We start from the raw sequence: 23,982 nt of genomic DNA on the forward strand, positions 1-23,982 counted from the left end.
ACAACTCCCATGGGTCCCCTCTCCCGCACTAGAGGAGATTTTTTTTTAAAAGGTCCATAAGTCTAACATTATGAACTTTTCAGACATATTTAGGCTATTCTACAAGGAACCATGCAGTAGCCTATCTGTTTTATCCATGTAGCTACGAGTGACATCTAGTGGAAAAGTATTTCTGCACCTGTTTCCTCAGTGTTTATGTAATAATTATGTCGTCCACTGGAGGGCAGTGGCTGATGGATAACCTCCTTCATGGAGCGCTCTTGAACCGGATGTGTGCATGTCGTTGTCATATGAGTTCATGGTTCACGTGTAATCACATTGCCGTGGCAGCGTTTCTAGCTACAACATGGGAATTGGGAACGACAAGTGACAGTGTGATGACTGTATGTGAAGTTTAGTGTGAACGACAGTGTAGAAAATAACAGTTTTATGTACGGGATCTTATCCTAGATCTGTATTTCTGCCGGAGGTTGGCGGGGGCAAACAGCAGTCACGATGGTGAAAGAGCAGTTTAGAGAGACTGATGTGGCCAAAAAAATGTAAGTATGTCCAGTTAGCTAGCTTGCTGCTTCACTGCTAGCCACTATCCATAAATATTTCCCCAGTCCTCTAGCTATGAGTATTGTTTGTAAATAACTACGTAAAGCCGCTTGCAATTTGTCACATGAGCTTGCTTTCATAGCTAGCTAGCTTTTTGCAATTGCATCATTGATTGAACAGGGTCAGCAATGCTGGTGGTAACCAGTTTAGATAGCTAGCTAGCTAAACATACAATCATAACACATCACATCCCCACCTGGCTAATAGTGGTAGTATATCGAACTCATCTTGCCATGATCACTGACACTCTTGCTAAGTACGTAGTGATAAAGCACGAGGTGTAGAGAGGAATCTGCATTCCAATCAAGTATGAAGTAGCCTCATGTAGACATATAGCAATGCTGACCATACATTACAAATGACTCCCAATTGACCCCTAAACTATAGCTTGTTATCATAGGCAGTTCTTGCTTGGGTAGGACCTATTTGCTAGTTGACATACTAGCCAGTGTCTAATTTTCCCCTATGCTGAGTTGGCTGTCAATTCCGTCTATCTCTATGTAAACAGAAGCCACATCTGTTTTGGGATGAAGTCGGCTGAGCAGATGAGACAGCAGGCTCATATCCAGGTGGTCAGTAAGAACCTGTACAGCCAGGACACCAGCCATACCCCTCTACCATACGGAGTACTGGACCATCGCATGGTAAGAACCTGTACAGCCAGGACACCAGCCATACCCCGCTACCATACGGAGTACTGGACCATCGCATGGTGGGGCTAACACATTCGTACGCATACACGCGTACATACACACAACACCCTATATGGAGTACTGGGCCATCACATGGTACGTACTGACAACACTCACACACCTCAATGCAGGGATGGGATGTGCCACTGTACTCCACATTTTGTATATATCCAAACTGATACATGGAGAAGACTGAAATACTGCAGAATTTTCCCGGAAAAATGCCCCTTTTCGTCTTCTCATGCTAGGTAGCAGTAGCCATTATGGAATGGCATGTCACGTAGAACAACAAAGGAGCTGATTGGCTTTACACTGCCATTCCAAAATGGCGGCGGTGGCTACTGCTAGCTAGCATGAGGACGAATTAGCAGTATTTCAGTCTTCTCGGTGTATCAGTTTGGATATAGGTAAAATGTGTAGTACAGTGGCACATGCCCTCCCTGCATTGAGGTAAGTTTTCCGACTCATATCCCGCGCCAGCTCCGAGGTGTCTTAATTAAACCATGATTGCGTTCCGACCCCAGTGCAGCTCAGTGTAAACAAGCGTAACGGTAGGGTCGGAATCTGCTGGCTATGTTTGGCATAGCACAGAGAATCCAACCAACCTTAAAGGAAAACCCCACCTAAAAAACAATATTTTGGTATTTTTTTTATTTGTCCATTGTTGATCTAGTCCCAAAATGCATGTCAGCAATCAAGTTCAAGACTTTCTGAAAGTATTTTGAAAGTTATATGTCTTGAAAACTTGACTGCTGACATGCAAAACATTTTGGTACTATATCAACAATGGACTAATGAAACAAATACCGAAAGATCGTTTTTGGGTGGAATTTTCCATTAACTTGAAATCTTTTAAAATGTCTGTGTCCACAAGCGTAACGGTAGGGTGGGAATCTGCTGGCTACGCCAAATAGTACCTATCCTGTAACGGCTAATGGAGCATCACATTGGCGCGTTAGAATCTGCTAGCTAAACCATCGCATGGTATGTACTGACAACACACGCATGTATACACACAGACACACACACACACACACACACACACACACACACACACACACACACACACACAAACACACACACTTTCTACAAGAATCCAGGGCTGGTTTCTCTGAACAAGATCAAGCCTCACCCTGTACTAAAAAGCATGCTCAAAGTGCTTTAAAGTGGTGCTGGGAAACTGTCCCAAGTGTATTGGTTGTTTTGACCCAACTGTCATGTTATATTCCAGGGCACCAGTGAGAAGGATCGTCCATGTGAGACGTGTGGGAAGAACCTGGCTGACTGTCTGGGACACTATGGATATCTGGACCTGGAGATGCCCTGTTTTCATGTGGGCTATTTCAAAGCCATCATTGGAATCCTACAGGTAAGTTCACTCTCTCTCTCTCTCTCTCTCTCTCTCTCTCTCTCTCTCTATCTATCTATCTATCTATCTATCTATCTATCTATCTATCTATATATATATATATATATATATATATATATATATATATATATATATATATACACACATACATATATATATATATATATACACACATACATATATATATATATATATACACACATACATATATATATACACACATACATACATACACACATACACACACACATACACACACACACACTATCAGTCAAAAGTTTGGACACACCTACTCATTCCAGGGTTTTTCTTTATTTTTACTATTTTTTACATTTTAGTCATTTAGCAGACGCTCTTATCCAGAGTTAGTGAGTGCATACATTTTCATACTGGCCCCCCGTGGGAATCGAACCCACAACCCTGGCGTTGCAAATGCCATGCTCTACCAACTGAGCTACACGGGGGGCTACATTGTAGAATAATAGTGAAGACATCAAAACTATGAAATAACACGTATGGAATCATGTAGTAACTAAAAAAGTGTTAAACAAATCAAAATATATTTTATATTTGAGATTCTTCAAATAGCTTCCCTTTGCCTTGATGACAGCTTTGCACACTCTTGGCATTCTCTCAACCAGCTTCACCTGGAATGCTTTTCTAACAGTCTTGAAGGAGTTCCCACATATGATGAGCACTTGTTGACTGCTTTTCCTTCACTCTGCCGTCCAACTCGTCCCAAACCATCTCAATTGGTTTGAGGTCGGGGGATTGTGGTGGCCAGGTCATCTGATGCAGCACTCCATCACTCTCCTTCTTAAAGTAGCCCTTACACAGCCTGGAGGTGTGTTGGGTCATTGTCCTGTTGAAAAACAAATGATAGTCCAACTAAGCCCAAACCAGATGGGATGGTGTAGTGTGCCTTGAATTCCAAATAAATCACAGACAGTGTCACCAGCAAAGCACCCCCACACAATAACACCCTCCTCCTCCATGCTTCACGGTGGGAAATACACATGTGGAGATGATCCGTTCACCCACACCGCGTCTCACAAAGACACGGCGGTTGGACTAAAAATCTCCAATTTGGACTCCAGACCAAAGGACACATTTCCACCGGTCTGATGTCCATTGCTCATGTTTCTTGGCCCAAGCAGGTCTCTTCTTATTGGTGTCCTTTAGTAGTGGTTTCTTTGAAGCAATTCGACCATCAACGCCTGATTCACACAGTCCCCTCTGAACAGTTGATGTTGAGATGTCTGTTACTTGAACTATGTGAAGCATTTATTTGGGCTGCAATTTCTGAGGCTGGTAACTCTAATGAACTTATCCTCTGCAGCAGAGGTAACTCTGGGTCTTCCATTCCTGTGGCGGTCCTCATGAGAGCCAGTTTCATCATAGCACTTTATGGTTTTTGTGACTGCACTTGAAGAAACGTTCAAAGTTCTTGACATTTTCCATATTGACTGACCTTCATGTCTTAAAGTAACGATGGACTGTCAGCTTATTTTAGCTGTTCTTGCCATAATATGGACTTGGTATTTTACCAAATAGGGCTATCTTCTGTATACCCCCCTTACCTTGTCACAACACAACTGATTGGCTCAAACACATTAAAAAGGAAAGAAATTCCACAAATTAACTTTTAAGAAGGCCCACCTGTTAATTGAAATGCATTCCAGGTGACTATCTCATCGAAGCTGATTGAGAGAATGCCAAGAGAGTGCAAAGCTGTCATCAAGGCAAAGGGTGGCTATTTGAAGAATCTCAAATATAAAATATATTTTGATTTGTTTAACACTTTTTGGTTACTACATGATTCCATATGTGTTATTTCATAGTTTTGATGTCTTCACTATTATTCTACAATGTAAAAATAGTAAAAATTAAGAAAAACCCTTGAATGAGTAGGTGTGTCCAAACTTTTGACTGGTAGTGTACATACATATATACATATACCTGTAACTGACAAAATAAAGGAAAGACTTGAGTAAATGAGGGATGCAATGTAGGCTAGAAAGCAGGTGCTTCCACACAGGTGTTGTTCCTGAGTTAATTAAACAATTAACATCCCATCATGCTTAGGGTCATGTACAAAAATGCTCAGTTGCCCATTATTTTGGCTACCATGGCTAGAAGAAGAGATCTCAGTGATATTGAAAGAGGGGGTCTCAAAGGAGCATATTGGGTTTAAAGGGTGTGTGGATGTCTCAGTCAGCAGATCGCTGCCCACGTTAACACTTATGGGAGATTCTGGAGCGGCGCTTGAGACAGCGTTTTCCACAACCATCAACAAAACACCAAATTATAGAATTTCTGGTGGAAGAATGGTGTTGCATCCCTCTAATTGAGTTCCAGACACTTGTAGAATCAACGCCAAGGGGAAGCTGTTCTGGCGGCTCGTGGTCGCCCAACGCCCACTTTATGTTGATGTTTACTTTATTTCGGCAGTTACCTGTATATATATTTATCTTCTCTCTGTCTCTCTCTCTACAATGTAGCAAACTAAATATGACATTACTGGACTGCACTCTGAGTAGCCTACATCACAACCTTGATCATCCTTCAATTATCATAGTTACTTCTTTGACTCTTTTGATATGTGATTGTTGTTCAAGTTGGCGCATTATAACATCATGTGATTGTTGTTCAAGCTGGCCCATCATAACATCATGTGATTGTTGTTCAAGCTGGCCCATCATAACATCATGTGATTGTTGTTCAAGCTAGCCCATCATAACATCATGTGATTGTTGTTCAAGCTGGCCCATCATAACATCATGTGGTTGTTGTTCAAGCTGGCCCATCATAACATCATGTGGTTGTTGTTCAAGCTGGCCCATCATAACATCATGTGATTGTTGTTCAAGCTGGCCCATCATAACATCATGTGATTGTTGTTCAAGCTGGCCCATCATAACATCATGTGATTGTTGTTCAAGCTAGCCCATCATAACATCATGTGATTGTTGTTCAAGCTGGCCCATCATAACATCATGTGGTTGTTGTTCAAGCTGGCCCATCATAACATCATGTGATTGTTGTTCAAGCTGGCCCATCATAACATCATGTGATTGTTGTTCAAGCTGGCCCATCATAACATCATGTGGTTGTTGTTCAAGCTGGCCCATCATAACATCATGTGATTGTTGTTCAAGCTGGCCCATCATAACATCATGTGGTTGTTGTTCAAGCTGGCCCATCATAACATCATGTGGTTGTTGTTCAAGCTGGCCCATCATAACATCATGTGGTTGTTGTTCAAGCTAGCCCATCATAACATCATGTGGTTGTTGTTCAAGTTGGCGCATTATAACATCATGTGGTTGTTGTTCAAGTTGGCCCATCATAACATCATGTGGTTGTTGTTCAAGCTGGCCCATCATAACATCATGTGGTTGTTGTTCAAGCTGGCCCATCATAACATCATGTGGTTGTTGTTCAAGTTGGCGCATTATAACATCATGGGTGTTTCTCAAAATGCATACTACCGTGCTCCAAGCACGGGAGGGTCGGAGTATGAGTCCAAATCAAAGTATGTGAAACGGAGCACGGAGGGCACTTCTCGAATGCATACTCCGTTTGTACATATTTTGAAGCATTGCATCGATGCAAGCTTCAACGGAAAGTATGCAAAGAAGTATGACGCAACCATGTAAAAAAAAAAAAAGGATGCACATTTTCTTGAAATCAATGGTGGCCATTATTTGAGCTGAAGCGAGAGAAAATACACTCTGACTTTAGAAAGACATGTTTCCTATCCACGTCTCATATGTTGCCTGACATGATACGTTAATAAATACATGCTGTGTTAATTTTGGCATGGTTACCAGCCAACAAGCCCATAGTAAGTCAATAGGGTTAACTGGCTACCTACTAGACCTTTTAGCTAGCCAGATAGACATGAAGAATTGTTAGCTAGCTATCCACGAAGAATTGACATCTACCTTGGATAACATTGGTTTTAGGTCATTTTTGCCTGTTTAACTAGCTGGCTAGCTAGATTACAACGATTCACATATCTAGCTGATAATTATGAAGGAAAACGTTTGCTTTGTGTATATCTTGTTTGGTCTCTATTATTGCCATTGTCCTGGCTGGGAGAAGGTTCAGTGAATGGGGAGATGCAGCGTGAGGTAATACATTAGGGGGAGTGCGAGTGCTTCTCAAATGTAATGTTTTATGTGTTCTCCACACTCTCGTCCTCACAAGAACGTACTCAAGAGAATACACTTGGAGCATGAGTGTGTGGAGCACGGTAGTATGCAAATTGAGAAAGACCCAATGTGATTGTTGTTCATGTTGTTCCATTATAACATCATGTGATTGTTGTTCATGTTGTTCCATTATAACATAATGTGCTTGTTGTATCCCTCCAGATGATCTGTAAGACGTGTTCTCACATCATGCTGACCAAAGAGGAGAAGCTACAGTTCATGGATGTGTTGAAGAGGCCAGGCCTAAGCGTACCTCCAGAAACGAGGACTGAAGAAGAAGATATCCGACAAATGCCGCAAAAGGACATTGTGTCTCAATTGCTCCACGTTAAATGGTAGACTGTTTGAGGTTGGATATTGACATATTGTTAAGTTGTATTTGAATTGAGTTGGGTTTAGTTGAGTTGAAAGCATAGCCCAGGTGGTGGTTGGAGTGACTGATGCTATCTTCGTTCTACTCTTTTAACAGGACTGGTGAAGAAGTGTGGCCTGCTGAAGATCCTCCACGAGAAATACAAGACAACCAAGAAAGTGGTGGACGCTGTAGTATCTGACTTTCTCAACTCCTTCGATATCGCAATAGAACACAACAAAGAAGTGGTGAGGAGGGCTTGCTCAACAGGGCTCAGGTGAGTCACGTTGAAGGCAACTAGGGCTTGCTAACAGGGCTCAGGTGGACAGGTGCTCAGCAGGGCTCAGGTGAGTCACGTTGAAGGCAACTATGGCTTGCTCAGCAGGGCTCAGGTGAGTCACGTTGAAGGCAACTATGGCTTGCTCAGCAGGGCTCAGGTGAGTCACGTTGAAGGCAACTAGGGCTTGCTCAACAGGGCTCAGGTGAGTCACGTTGAAGGCAACTATGGCTTGCTCAACAGGGCTCAGGTGAGTCACTGAGGTGAACGGAAGCAACTAGGGCTTGCTCAACAGGGCTCAGGTGAGTCACGTTGAAGGCAACTATGGGCTTGCTCAGCAGGGCTCAGGTGAGTCACGTTGAAGGCAACTATGGCTTGCTCAGCAGGGCTCAGGTGAGTCACGTTGAAGGCAACTAGGGCTTGCTCAACAGGGCTCAGGTGAGTCACGTTGAAGGCAACTATGGCTTGCTCAGCAGGGCTCAGGTGAGTCACGTTGAAGGCAACTATGGCTTGCTCAGCAGGGCTCAGGTGAGGCACGTTGAAGGCAACTATGGCTTGCTCAACAATGCTCAGGTGAGGCACGTTGAAGGCAACTATGGCTTGCTCAGCAGGGCTCAGGTGAGTCACGTTGAAGGCAACTATGGCAACTTCTAACAGTTTGCATGTCTACTTTCTAGAGGTCATATGAGGATTTTAATGGTTTGCTTTGTATAGTTTTCACTTAGCAGCGACTTACAGTACAGAGTTCATACAGGGTTAGTATATGGGATACTTGTCGGAATTGAACCCACAACCTTGGTATTACTAGAGCCACACTCTTCTTACCAACTGGGCCACACAGGACCACACAGGTTTTAAAAACATACCGATCATGTCCTTCACCCCGACGGAGAACCTGAGTCCTCTGGTGGTGTTGAACCTCTTCAAAATGAGTCTGTCTGTATCCGGGAAACTGGCCCTTTAAGGTTTTAAATGCTGACTGATTGACCTTCATGACCTGTGATTTCCAGGAGAACCTGAGTCCTCTGGTGGTGTTGAACCTCTTCAAAATGAGTCTGTATCCGGGAAACTGGCCCTTTAAGGTTTTAAATGCTGACTGATTGACCTTCATTGTACTGTGGTTTCCAGGAGAACCTGAGTCCTCTGGTGGTGTTGAACCTGTTCAAGAGGATTCCAGCGGAGGACATTCCCCTGCTCCTGATGAACCCTGAGGCGGGGAAGCCTGCAGACCTCATCCTCACTCGTCTGCTGGTACCTCCACTCTGCATCCGCCCCTCTGTCATCTCAGACCTCAAGGCAGGTACTAATGAGGATGACCTCACCATGAAGCTCACAGAGATCATCTTCCTCAATGACGTATCAAGAAGGTGGGTACATTACGTTTTTTTACATTTTAGTCATGTATGATGTCATCGAGAATGTGGGTATCATGGGATTGGGAGGGTAGCAGGAAGTGTCGATGAATTTGTGATTTAATTGTTTTATGAATAGGGCCGGGAGTTTTTCCAGGAACTGACCGGGCCCTAGTAGGCTATTACTAACTAGTTGGTCAGCTCAGGAAAACCTCCTGGGCCTTTTTTTATGAAAGTAATAACACAAGACAGAAAGGTGATTTGTTGCAGTTATTGTGTTGTTGTCTAATGAATGATAAATGAATTGATCTGCCCTCCTCCCATGCTGTCCCACAGCACCGTATGTCAGGGGCCAAGACCCAGATGATCATGGAGGACTGGGACTTCCTCCAGCTGCAATGTGCTCTCTACATCAACAGTGAGCTCTCTGGCATCCCCCTCAACATGGCCCCTAAGAAGTGGACCAGAGGCTTCGTTCAGAGACTCAAGGGCAAACAAGGTCTCGCTTGTAGAAATGGAGTGATTTCTATTCTAATGATTTAATTGTTACCTGTTGTCTGTTCTGATTTCTAGTTCTGTGGTCACTCTCACCATCTTTTATTATTGATAGTTGACACTGAATTCCTCAATGTCATGTCTTTTTGTTATAAACAATTGAATCTATTTTTTTCTGTGGATTTAGTTTATTTACACAGCTGACTCAGAAACAGAAAGTGTCCTAATTGATTGTAGAGCCATTTAATCACAAAGTATACAGTGGAATGTTGTTCTCCACTGCTGCCTTGGATTGATAAGAATTTGGAACCACTAAGTTAGTGATACTTTGTGGCGTCTCTCTCAGGGCGATTCCGTGAAACCTCTCGGGAAAAGAGTGGATTTCTCTGGGAGAACGGTCATCTCTCCGGACCCCAACCTGCGGATCGATGAGGTGGCGGTCCCTGTACACGTAGCCAAGATCCTGACCTATCCAGAGAAGGTCAGACTCCTATTGGTCACACTTTAAACTAACTAAAACGTATAAAGGCTTTATAAGAATTAAGGCTGTCTACGTTAACGTGTTAAGGCGCAACTTTTTTAATGCTGTTAATTTCTTTGACGCTTTTAATCGCTTCTCCGTTTCTTTGCCGCACGGACCCTTTTAAGCGCACGTGTTTCAGCACGTACCCTTTTAAGCACAACACGCTCTGTGCGGTGAACAGTCAGTCTGCGCTCGGTCTCAGTAGCGCTGCCTGTCTCTATTGTGGTGCTCTATGCACGCAGCTTTGAGCGACCGTTTTGAAGGAAACCCAACAGAAAGTCCTACCGTAAACACATTCCCAGGCCTTTCTTTAGATAACAGCAAAAACATCATTTGTACAGAAGTATCAAACTAGTTATACTAACGTTAGCCAGCTAGTCAAAATAATGTTTACATTTTTTATTTTTTTTTACATTTTTAGTCATTTAGCAGACCGCTCTTATCCAGAGCGACTTACAGGAGCAATTAGGGTTAAGTGCCTTGCTCAAGGGCACATCGACAGATTTTTCACCTAGTCGGCTCGGGGATTAGAACCAGCGACCTTTCGGTTACTGGCACAACGCTCTTAACCACTAAAGCTACCTGCCGCTACAATGCCATGGCTGAATGCCTCTTGATTCAACTAACTTTCCACAATGATTTCAATCAGAGCCAGACATCCATTAATTTAACTACTGTTTCTGTTGTAGTTCTCAGGCCAAAATGTTTAATGATCCCAATTCTAGTAGCAGCAGCTTGTGACAAGTTCATGTTGAAGCACATGGATCAGTGTCCTAGGGTAGATCTTAAAGCTGTGTTATATTTGAGAACATGGATAGCCAGGGTAGATCTTAAAGCTGTATTATATTTGACATGTTGAAGAACATGGATCAGTGTCCTAGGGTAGATCTTAAAGCTGTATTATATTTGACATGTTGAAGAACATGGATCAGTGTCCTAGGGTAGATCTTAAAAGCTGTATTATATTTGACATGAAGAAAGGATCAGGTCCTAGGGTAGATTAAAGCTGTGTTATATTTGACATGTTGAAGAACATGGATCAGTGTCCTAGGGTAGATCTTAAAGCTGTATTATATTTGACATGTTGAAGAACATGGATCAGTGTCCTAGGGTAGATTCAATGACCTCAGACCTGGCTGACCTGTTGTTATTGTCTTCTGTGGAAGTCAGAACGTTGTTGGACAGGTTCCAAAGCCCTTTGTTCTATGTATCCATAGAGCTAGTTCTTTTTTTCCTATAGTCCAACCCTCCAATCAGAAATTGGGAGAACACTCCTATAGAACGCCTGAAGCTTTAACTAAGTGTTAAACTTCCAGAATATTGATAAGAGGAAGTACTTCTACTTAACCACTGGGAGCATTAATAGCTGCATGTTACAGTGACTTTTGTGTTGTTTATGGTGAAAATGCCATTAAAACATTTTGATACAGATTATTTTGGATTTCTTTCCTTTACAATCAAAACAAAGTAACTCAATGCACTGCTTTTTAATGGGGTTTTTTCAAATTTAAGGCCAAATTGCGGTGAGTCGCGATGAACTAATTCCATTAACTCGATTTTAATTATTTTAATCATTTGACAGTCCTAATAAGAATACATCAATTGTTCATAAGCGCTACATAGATGCTTTACAAATCATGATGGATCACAGGGGAGGTTGAGGGCCTTTTCTAGCCAGCTTACCATTAAGAAGTAACATGCACAGTACACTATTGTAAATACCCCATCTGTGGGGGGTCCTGTTGTATGCCCTGAGACCTCTAACTTGTTGTTCCCCAGGTGAACAAGGCCAACTTGGAGATGCTGAGGAAGCTGGTGCGTAGCGGTCCGGAGGTCCACCCTGGAGCCAACTTCATCCAGCAACGACACACCCAGATGAAGAGGTGAGGACAGTTATATTTGACATGTTGGTCATTTTAAAAAGCATGAGCTTGACCTACAACCCAAAATGTTGAAGAAGGCACTACCTGCCAAAACGTTGGTTAGGTTTACCCATTGAATTGTTGAAAGCAATATATATATATATATATATATATATATATATATATAAACTCAGCAAAAAAAAGAAACATCCTCTCACTGTCAACTGCGTTTATTTTCAGCAAACTTAACATGTGTAAATATTTGTATGAACATAACAAGATTCAACAACTGAGACATAAACTGAACAAGTTCCACAGACATGTGACTAACAGAAATGGAATAATGTGTCCCTGAACAAAGGGGGGGGGGGGGTCAAAATCAAAAGTAACAGTCAGTATCTGGTGTGGCCACCAGCTGCATTAAGTACTACAGTGCATCTCCTCCTCATGGACTGCACCAGATTTGCCAGTTCTTGCTGTGAGATGTTACCCCACTCTTCCACCAAGGCACCTGCAAGTTCCCGGACATTTCTGGGGGGAATGGCCCTAGCCCTCACCCTCCGATCCAACAGATCCCAGACGTGCTCAATGGGATTGAGATCCGGGCTCTTCGCTGGCCTTGGCAGAACACTGACATTCCTGTCTTGCAGGAAATCATGCACAGAACGAGCAGTATGGCTGGTGGCATTGTCATGCTGGAGGGTCATGTCAGGATGAGCCTGCAGGAAGGGTACCACATGAGGGAGGAGGATGTCTTCCTGTAACGCACAGCGTTGAGATTGCCTGCAATGACAACAAGCTCAGTCCGATGATGCTGTGACACACCGCCCCAGACCATGACGGACCCTCCACCTCCAAATCGATCCCGCTCCAGAGTACAGGCCTCGGTGTAACGCTCATTCCTTCGACGATAAACGCGAATCCGACCATCACCCCTGGTGAGACAAAACCGTGAGGACCTGCCTTACAACAGGCCTATAAGCCCTCAGTCCAGCCTCTCTCAGCCTATTGCGGACAGTCTGAGCACTGATGGAGGGATTGTGCGTTCCTGGTGTAACTCGGGCAGTTGTTGTTGCCATCCTGTACCTGTCCCGCAGGTGTGATGTTCAGATGTACCGATCCTGTGCAGGTGTTGTTAAACGTGGTCTGCCACTGCGAGGACGATCAGCTGTCCATCCTGTCGCCCTGTAGCGCTGTCTTAGGCGTCTCACAGTACGGACATTGCAATTTATTGCCTTGGCCACATCTGCAGTCCTCATGCCTCCATGCAGCATGCCTAAGGCACGTTCACGCAGATTAGCAAGGACCCTTTTGGTGTTTTTCAGAGTCAATAGAAAGGCCTCTTTAGTGTCCTAAGTTTTCATAACTGTGACCTTAATTGCCTACCGTCTGTAAGCTGTTAGTGTCTCAACGACCGTTCCACAGGTGATGTTCATTTAAGTGTTTATGGTTAATTGAACAAGCATGGGAAACAGTGTTTAAACCCTTTACAATGAAGATCTGAGAAGTTATTTGGATTTTTACAAATTATCATTGAAAGACAGGGTCCTGAAAAGGGGACATTTCTTTTTTTGCTGAGTTTATATACTGTAACTTTCTTTCTTTTGATACATTTTAGTCATTTAAAGGGATACTTTGGGGATTTTGGCTTACATTTACATTTTACATTTTAGTCATTTAGCAGACGCTCTTATCCAGAGCGCACATCGACAGATTTTTCACCTAGTTGGCTCGGGATTAGAACCAGCGACCTTTCGGTTATGGCACAACGCTCTTAACTACTAAGCTACCTGCCGCCCAGTGAAGAGCACTTTTTGCCAGTCCTGTCTGGTCCAGCGACGGTGGGTTTGTGCCCATAGGCGACGTTGTTGCCGGTGATGTCTGGTGAGGACCTGCCTTAAAACAGGCCTACAAGCCCTCAGTCCAGCCTCTCTCAGCCTATTGGGCTTGAGGCCCTTTATCTACTTCCTCAGTCAGATGAACTGGTGGATACCAGTTGAATGTCTCGGTGTCCTGGACCCTGGTTCATCTGACTGAGGAAGTAGATAAAGGGCCTCATTGTCAAAATCCCAAAATATCCCTTTAATAGATGCTCTTATCCAGTGTCCACTAAACGAGGTAAAACAACCACATATCACAATCATTTGGTTGTTGGTTGGGTCCGCCATCCTTTTGGTTATAGATCTACATTTAAACTTAAACTGTGGTTATAGGCCTAGATCTAAACTTAAACTGTGGTTATAGGCCTAGATCTAAACTTAAACTGTGGTTATAGGCCTAGATCTAAACTTAAACTGTGGTTATAGGCCTACATCTAAACTTAAACTGTGGTTATAGGCCTAGATCTAAACTTAAACTGTGGTTATAGGCCTAGATCTAAACTTAAACTGTGGTTATAGGCCCAGATCTAAACTTAAACTGTGGTTATAGGCCTAGATCTAAACTTTGTATGAAACCATGTTTAGGTGTACAGTACCTTGCAAAAGTATTCATCCCCCTTGGCGCTTTACCTATTTTGTTGCATTACAACCTGTAATTTAAATGGATTTTTATTTGGATTTCATGTAATGGACATACACAAAATAGTTCAAATTGGTGAAGTGAAATTAAAAAAATTACTTGTTTCAAAAAATTTAAGACAAAAATAACGGAAAAGTGGTGCGTATTCGCACCCTTTGCTATGAAGCCCTAAATAAAATCTGGTGCAACCAATTACCTTCAGAAGTCACATAATTAGTTAAATAAAGTCCACCTGTGTGTGATCTAAGTGTCACATGATCTCAGTGTATATACACCTGTTCTGAAAGGCCCCAGAGTCTGCAACACCACTAAGCAAGGGGCACCACCAAGCAAGCAGCACCATGAAGACCAAGGAGCTCTCCAAACAGGTCAGGGACAAAGTTGTGGAGAAGTACAGATCAGGGTTGGGTTATAACAAAATATCAGAAACTTTGAACATCCCACGGAGCACCATTAAAACCATTATTAAAAAATGGAAAGAATATGGCACCACAACAAACCTGCCAAGAGAGGGCTGCCCACCATAACTCACAGACCAGGCAAGGAGGGCATTAATCAGAGAGGCAACAAAGAGACCAAAGATAACCCTGAAGGAGCTGCAAAGCTCCACAGCGGAGATTGAGTATCTGTCCATAGGACCACTTTAAGCCGATACACTCCACAGAGCTGGGCTTTACGGAAGAGTGGCCATAAAAGCCATTGCCTAAAGAAAAAAATAAGCAAACAAGTTTGGTGTTCGCCAAAAGTCATGTGGGAGACTCCCCAAACATATGGAATAAGGTTCTCTGGTCAGATGAGACTCAAATTGAGCTTTTTGGCAATCAAGAAAAATGTCTGGCGCAAACCCAACACCTCTCATCACCCCGAGAACACCATCCATGGCAGCATCATGCTTTGGGGATGTTTTTTCATCGGCAGGGACTGGGAAACAGGTCAGAATTGAAGGAATGATGGATGCCGCTAAATACAGGGAAATTCTTGAATAGTTATTCCACACTCAAGTTTTCTGTTTTTTTTTGTCTTATTTGTTGTTTGTTTCACAAGAAAAAATATTTTTCATCTTGAAAGTGGTAGGCATGTTGTGTAAATCAAATGATACAAACCCCCCCAAAAAATCCATTTTAATTCCAGGTTGTAAGGCAACAAAATAGGAAAAATGCCAAGGGGGGGTGAATACTTTCGCAAGTCACTGTATCCGATCTAAGAGTATTCCTGGTGTGTGTGTGTGTGTGTGTGTGTGTGTTTGTCTTCAGGTTTCTTAAGTACGGGAACCGAGAGAAGATGGCCCAGGAGCTGAGGTTTGGAGACGTGGTGGAGAGACACATGATCGATGGAGACATCGTCCCTCTTCAACCGACAGCCCTCTCTCTACACAAACTCAGCATCATGGCTCATATCGTGAGTGATCTCTCTCTCTCCACATCACACACCCATCCTTCACTTTGGCCCTCCGTCTGGTAACTGTTAGGTTATGCACTGTGCTGACTCCATTTCAACGTCGTGTAGTCAGGAAGAGAACCTCCCTGTCAGAAGTTGGAGATTTTGTGTGATGTGTCTTAGGGTTGTCTGTTTTATACCTGCTTTGTCATGTAGTTATTACTGTTTTGGATGTATCGAGAGTCCACTTTTATTTCAGGCACACCTCAATGAAATCCTTATTGTATTCATCTTTGTCTGTCCTAAAGGCCAAAGTGAAACCTCACAGAACGTTCCGGTTCAACGAGTGTGTGTGCACGCCATACAACGCTGACTTTGACGGGGACGAGATGAACCTTCACCTTCCCCAGACAGAGGAGGCCAAGGCTGAAGCCCTGGTGCTGATGGGGGTTAGTATCCCCTGTCCTACTTCACCTTTAAACTCCTACAGCACACCACACACCCCTACACGTTGTGCCTCACCCCTACACGTTGTGCCTCACCCCTACACGTTGTTCCCTCACCCCTACACGTTGTTCCCTCACCCCTACACGTTGTTCCCTCACCCCTACACGTTGTTCCCTCACCCCTACACGTTGTTCCCTCACCCCCTACACGTTGTTCCCTCACCCCCGTTACACGCTTGTGCCTCACCCCTACACGTTGTGCCTCACCCCCTACACGTTGTTCCCTCACCCCTACACGTTGTTGCCTCACCCTACATCGTTGTGCCTCACCCCTAACGTTGTTCCCTCACCCCTACACGTTGTTCCTCACCCCTACACGTTGTTCCCTCACCCCTACAGCGTTGTTCCCTCACCCCTACACGTTGTTGCCTCACCCCTACACGTTGTTCCCTCACCCCTACACGTTGTTCCCTCACCCCTACACGTTGTTCCCTCACCCTACACGTTGTTCCCTCACCCCTACACGTTGTGCCTCACCCCTACACGTTGTTCCTCACCCCTACACGTTGTGCCTCACCCCTACACGTTGTTCCCTCACGGCCTCACCCCTACACGTTGTTCCCTCACCCCTACACGTTGTTCCCTCACCCCTACACGTTGTCCCTCACCCCTACACGTTGTTCCCTCACCCCTACACGTTGTCCCTCACCACTCACCCCTACACGTTGTCCCTCACCCCCTACACGTTGTTCCCTCACCCCTACACGTTGTTCCTCACCCCTACACGTTGTTCCCTCACCCCTACACGTTGTTCCCTCACCCCTACACGTTGTTCCCTCACCCCTACACGTTGTTCCTCACCCCACACGTTGTTGCCTCACCCCTACACGTTGTTGCCTCACCCCTACACGTTGTTCCCTCACCCCTACACGTTGTTCCCTCACCCCTACACGTTGTGCCTCACCCCTACACGTTGTGCCTCACCCCCACGTTGTTCCCTCACCCCTACACGTTGTTCCCTCACCCCTACACGTTGTTCCTCACCCCTACACGTTGTGCCTCACCCCTACGCGTTGTGCCTCACCCCTACACGTTGTTCCCTCACCCCCTACACGTTGTTCCCTCACCCCTACACGTTGTTCCTCACCCCTACACGTTGTTCCCTCACCCCTACACGTTGTTCCCTCACCCCTACACGTTGTTCCCTCACCCCTACACGTTGTTCCTCACCCCTACACGTTGCCTCACCCCTACACGTTGTTCCCTCACCCCTACACGTTGTTCCCTCACCCCTACACGTTGTTCCTCACCCCTACACGTTGTTCCTCACCCCTACACGTTGTTCCCTCACCCCTACACGTTGTGCCTCACCCCCACGTTGTTCCCTCACCCCTACACGTTGTTCCTCACCCCTACACGTTGTTCCCTCACCCCTACACGTTGTGCCTCACCCCTACACGTTGTGCCCTCACCCCTACACGTTGTTCCCTCACCCCTACACGTTGTGCCTCACCCCTACACGTTGTCCCTCACCCCTACACGTTGTCCTCACCCCTACACGTTGCCCTCACCCCTACACGTTGCCTCACCCCCTACACGTTGTGCCCTCACCCCCTACACGTTGTTCCTCACCCCTACACGTTGTTCCTCACCCCTACACGTTGTTCCCTCACCCCTACACGTTGTTACCTCACCCCTACACGTTGTGCCTCACCCCTACACGTTGTTCCCTCACCCCTACACGTTGTTCCCTCACCCCTACACGTTGTGCCTCACCCCTACACGTTGTGCCTCACCCCTACACGTTGTTCCCTCACCCCTACACGTTGTGCCTCACCCCTACACGTTGTTGCCTCACCCCTACACGTTGTGCCTCACCCCTACACGTTGTTCCCTCACCCCTACACGTTGTTCCCTCACCCCTACACGTTGTCCTCACCACGCACGTTGTGCCTCACCCCTACACGTTGTGCCTCACCCCTACACGTTGTTCCCTCACCCCTACACGTTGTGCCTCACCCCCTACACGTTGTTCCCTCACCCCTACACGTTGTTCCCTCACCCCTACACGTTGTGCCTCACCCCTACACGTTGTCCTCACCCCTACCGTTGTCCCTCACCCCTACACGTTGTCCCTCACCCCTACACGTTGTTGCCTCACCCCTACACGTTGTGCCTCACCCCTACACGTTGTTCCCTCACCCCTACACGTTGTGCCTCACCCCTACACGTTGTTGCCTCACCCCTACACGTTGTGCCTCACCCCTACACGTTGTGCCTCACCCTACACGTTGTTCCCTCACCCCTACACGTTGTGCCTCACCCCTACACGTTGTTCCTCACCCCTACACGTTGTTCCCTCACCCCTACACGTTGTTCCCTCACCCCTACACGTTGTTCCTCACCCCACACGTTGTTCCCTCACCCCTACACGTTGTTCCCTCACCCCTACACGTTGTGCCTCACCCCTACACGTTGTTCCTCACCCCCTACACGTTGTTCCCTCACCCCTACACGTTGTTCCTCACCCCTACACGTTGTTCCTCACCCCCTACACGTTGTTTCCTCACCCCTACACGTTGTTCCCTCACCCCTACACGTTGTTCCCTCACCCCTACACGTTGTGCCCTCACCCCTACACGTTGTGCCTCACCCCTACACGTTGTGCCTCACCCCTACACGTTGTTCCTCACCCCTACACGTTGTTCCCTCACCCCTACACGTTGTTCCCTCACCCCTACACGTTGTTCCTCACCCCTACACGTTGTTCCCTCACCCCTACACGTTGTTCCCTCACCCCTACACGTTGTTCCCTCACCCCTACGTTGTGCCTCACCCCTACACGTTGTGCCTCACCCCTACACGTTGTGCCTCACCCCTACACGTTGTTCCCTCACCCCTACACGTTGTGCCTCACCCCTCACGTTGTCCTCACCCCTACACGTTGTGCCTCACCCCTACACGTTGTTCCCTCACCCCTACACGTTGTGCCTCACCCCTACACGTTGTTCCCTCACCCCTACACGTTGTGCCTCACCCCACGTTGTCCCTCACCCCTACACGTTGTTCCTCACCCTACACGTTGTTCCCTCACCCCTACACGTTGTTCCCTCACCCCTACACGTTGTTCCCTCACCCCTACACGTTGTGCCTCACCCCTACACGTTGTTCCCTCACCCCTACACGTTGTTCCCTCACCCCCTACACGTTGTGCCTCACCCCTACACGTTGTGCCTCACCCCTACACGTTGTTCCCTCACCCCTACACGTTGTGCCTCACCCCTACACGTTGTGCCTCACCCCTACACGTTGTGCCTCACCCCTACACGTTGTGCCTCACCCCTACACGTTGTGCCTCACCCCTACACGTTGTGCCTCACCCTCTACACGTTGTTCCCTCACCCCTACCGTTGTTCCCTCACCCCTACACGTTGTGCCCTCACCCCTACACGTTGTTCCTCACCCCTACACGTTGTGCCTCACCCCTACACGTTGTCCCTCACCCCTACACGTTGTGCCTCACCCCTACACGTTGTGCCTCACCCCTACACGTTGTGCCTCACCCCTACACGTTGTTCCCTCACCCCTACACGTTGTTCCCTCACCCCTACACGTTGTTCCTCACCCCTACACGTTGTTCCCTCACCCCTACACGATGTTCCTCACCCCTACACGTTGTTCCCTCACCCCTACACGTTGTTCCCTCACCCCTACACGTTGTTCCTCACCCCTACACGTTGTCCTCACCCCTACACGTTGTGCCTCACCCCTACACGTTGTTCCCTCACCCCTACACGTTGTGCCCTCACCCCTACACGTTGTGCCTCACCCCTACACGTTGTGCCTCACCCCTACACGATGTGCAGCACTCCCATTGACATCAATTAATAATTTACATGAAAGTCCAAGTTGCATGCAGTCTGCCAGCATTTACCTCTTCACCCCACAGTCCACCCCTACACCTACATCACCCCACAGTCCACCCCTACACCTACAACACCCTCAGTCCACCATACAACACCCCATAGTCCACCTCTACACCTACAGCACCCCACAGTCCACCCCTACAACACCCCATAGTCCACCTCCTACACCTACAACACCCCACAGTCCACCCCTACAACACCCCACAGTCCTCCCCTACAACACACCACAGTCCACCCCTACACCTACAGCACCCCACAGTCCACCCCCTACACCTACAGCACCCCACAGTCCTCCCTCACAACACCCCACAGTCCTCCCCTACAACACACCACAGTCCACACCCCTACAGCACCCTACAGTCCTCCCCTACAGCACCCCACAGTCCTCCCCTACAGCATCCCCACAGTCCACCCCTACACCCACTCCCACAGTCCACCCCTACAGCACCCCACAGTCCACCGCTACAATACCCACAATCCACCCCTACAACACCCCACAGTCCACCCCTACACCTACAACACCCCACAGTCCACCCCTACACCTACAACACCCCACAGTCCACCCCTACACCAACAACACACCACAGTCTCACCCCCTCACAGCACCCACAGTCCACCCCTACAACACCCCACAGTCCACCCCTACAGCACCCCACAGTCCACCCCTACACCTACAACACCCCACAGTCCACCCCCTACACCTACAACACCCCACAGTCCACCCCTACACCAACAACACCCACAGTCCACCTCTACACCTACAACACCCACAGTCCACCCCTTTACACCTACAACAGTCCACCCCTACACCTGCAACACCCCACAGTCCACCCCTACACCAACAACACCCACAGTCCACCCCTACACCAACAACACCCACAGTCCACCCCTACACCAACAACACCCACAGTCCACCCCTACACCTTCAACACCCCACAGTCCACCCTACACCAACAACACCACAGTCCACCCCTACACCAACAACACCCACAGTCCACCCCTACACCAACAACACCACAGTCCACCCCTACACTTCAACACCTACGGTCCACCCCCTACACCAACAACACCCACAGTCCACCCTACACCAACAACACCCCACAGTCCACCCCTACAGCACCCCACAGTCCACCCCTACAGCACCCACAGTCCACACCTACAACACCCCACAGTCCACCCCTTTACAACACCCCACAGTCCACCCTACAACACCCCACAGTCCACCCCTACGAGCACCCTACAGTCCACCCTACACCAACAACACCCACAGTCCACCCCCTACACCAACAACACCCACAGTCCACCCCTACACCAACAACACCCACAGTCCACCCCTACACCTTCAACACCCACAGTCCACCCCTACACCAACAACACCCACAGTCCACCCTACAACACTCCTACAGTCCACCCTACAGCACCCCACAGTCCACCCCTACAGCACTCCTACAGTCCACCCCTACAACACCCCACAGTCCACACCTACAACACCCTACAGTCCACCCCTACAACACCCACAGTCCACACCTACAACACCCCACAGTCCACCCCTACAGCACCCCACAGTCTACACCCTACAACACCCCACAGTCCACCTACACCTACAACACTCCACAGTCCACCCCTTACACCAACAACCCACAGTCCACCCCTACACCAACAACACCCACAGTCCACCCCTACACCTTCAACACCCCACAGTCCACCCTACAACACCCCACAGTCCACCCCTACACCTACAACACCCACAGTCCACCCCCTACAACACCCCACAGTTCACCTACACCTACAACACCCACAGTCCACCCTACACCTACAACACCTACAGTCCACCCCTTACACCAACAACACCCACAGTCCACCCCTACACCAACAACACCCACAGTCCACCCCTACACCAACAACACCCACAGTCCACCCCTACACCATCAACACCCCACAGTCCACCCCTACACCACCCCACAGTCCACCCCTACACCTACAACACCCACAGTCCACCCCTACACCAACAACACCCACAGTCCACCCCTACACCTACAACACCCCACAGTCCACCCTACAACACCCCACAGTCTACACCTACAACACCCCACAGTCCACCCCTACACCTACAACACCTACAACACCCCACGGTCCACCCCTACACCTACAACACCCCACAGTCCACCCCTACAGCACCCACAGTCCACCCCCTACACCTACAACACCCCACAGTCCACCCCTACAGCACCCCACAGTCCACCCCTACACCTACAACACCCCACAGTCCACCCCTACAACACCCCACAGTCCACCTCTACAACACCCCACAGTCCACCCCTACACCTACAACACCTACAACACCCCACAGTCCACCCCTACACCTACAACACCCCACAGTCCACCCCTACAGCACCTTACAGTCCACCCCTTTACACCTACAACACCCCCACAGTCCACCCCCCTGCAGCACCCCCACAGTCCACCCTACAGCACCCCACAGTCCACCCCTACACCTACAACACCCACAGTCCACCCCTACACCTACAACACCCCACAGTCCACCCCTACACCAACAACACCCCACAGTCCACCTCTACACCTACAACACCCACAGTCCACCCCTACACCTTCAACACCTACAACACCCACAGTCCACCCCTACACCTACAACAGTCCACCCCTACACCTGCAACACCCCACAGTTCACCCCTACACCAACAACACCCACAGTCCACCCCTACACCAACAACACCCATAGTCCACCCTACACCAACAACACCCAAAGTCCACCCTACACCTTCAACACCCCACAGTCCACCCCTACAACACCCACAGTCCACCCCTACACCAACAACACCAACAGTCCACCCCTAACCAACAACACCACACAGTCCACCCTACACCTTCAACACTCCCACAGTCCACCCCTACAACACCCACAGTCCACCCCTACACCAACAACACCCACAGTCCACCCCTACACCGCAACACCACAGTCCACCCTACAGCACCCTCACAGTCCACCCCCTACAACACCCCACAGTCCACCCCTACAGCACCCCACAGTCCACCCTACAACACCCCACAGTCCACCCCTACAGCACCCCACAGTCCACCCCTACACCAACAACACCCCACAGTCCACCCCTACACCTACACCACCCCACAGTCCACCCCTACACCTGCAACACCCTGACAGTCCACCCCTACACCAACAACACCCACAGTCCACCCCTACACCAATAACACCCACAGTCCACCCTCACCAACAACACCCCACAGTCCACCCCTACACCTTCAACACCCCACAGTCCACCCCTACACCTTCAACACCCCACAGTCCACCCCTTACAACACCCCACAGTCCACCCTACACCAACAACACCCACAGTCCACCCTTACACTTCAACACCCCACAGTCCACCCTACAACACCCACACAGTCCACCCCTACACCTACAACACCCACAGTCCACCCCTACACCAACAACACCCACAGTCCACCCTACACCTTCAACACCCCACAGTCCACCCCTACACCACCCCACAGTCCACCCCTACAACACCCCACAGTCCACCCCTACAACACCCCACAGTCTACACCCTACAACACCCCACAGTCTACACCTACAACACCCCACAGTCCACCCCTACACTCTACAACACCTACAGTCCACCCCTACACCAACAACACCCTACAGTCCACCCCCTACACCAACAACACCCACAGTCCACCCCTACACCAACAACACCCACAGTCCACCCCTACACCAACAACACCCACAGTCCACCCCTACACCTTCAACACCCCACAGTCCACCCCTACAACACCCCACAGTCCACCCTCTACACCTACAACACCCACAGTCCACCCCTACACCAACAACACCCACAGTCCACCCCCTACACCTTCAACACCCCACAGTCCACCCCTACACCACCCCACAGTCCACCCCTACAACACCCCACAGTCCACCCCTACAACACCCCACA

At 48.0% G+C, this 23,982-nt stretch overlaps 1 protein-coding gene across 1 annotated transcript in view; it reads left to right on the forward strand.

The window, feature by feature from the left end:
• The first annotated feature begins 305 nt into the window (after positions 1–305).
• Positions 306–23,982, forward strand: part of LOC123487216 (DNA-directed RNA polymerase III subunit RPC1-like) — a 69,029-nt gene continuing 45,352 nt past the window's right edge. The window contains 14 exon segments of the mRNA XM_045218374.1: positions 306–539; positions 1,109–1,244; positions 2,524–2,661; positions 7,041–7,127; positions 7,129–7,213; positions 7,348–7,478; positions 7,692–7,712; positions 8,636–8,878; positions 9,196–9,358; positions 9,701–9,716; positions 9,718–9,835; positions 11,657–11,760; positions 15,513–15,657; positions 15,945–16,085. Coding sequence (XP_045074309.1) covers positions 496–539; positions 1,109–1,244; positions 2,524–2,661; positions 7,041–7,127; positions 7,129–7,213; positions 7,348–7,478; positions 7,692–7,712; positions 8,636–8,878; positions 9,196–9,358; positions 9,701–9,716; positions 9,718–9,835; positions 11,657–11,760; positions 15,513–15,657; positions 15,945–16,085 — 1,572 coding nt within the window. The 5' untranslated portion in view covers positions 306–495.

This window comes from Coregonus clupeaformis, unplaced genomic scaffold (genome assembly GCF_020615455.1).
Source record: "Coregonus clupeaformis isolate EN_2021a unplaced genomic scaffold, ASM2061545v1 scaf1533, whole genome shotgun sequence".
NCBI classification, from domain to species: domain Eukaryota; kingdom Metazoa; phylum Chordata; class Actinopteri; order Salmoniformes; family Salmonidae; genus Coregonus; species Coregonus clupeaformis.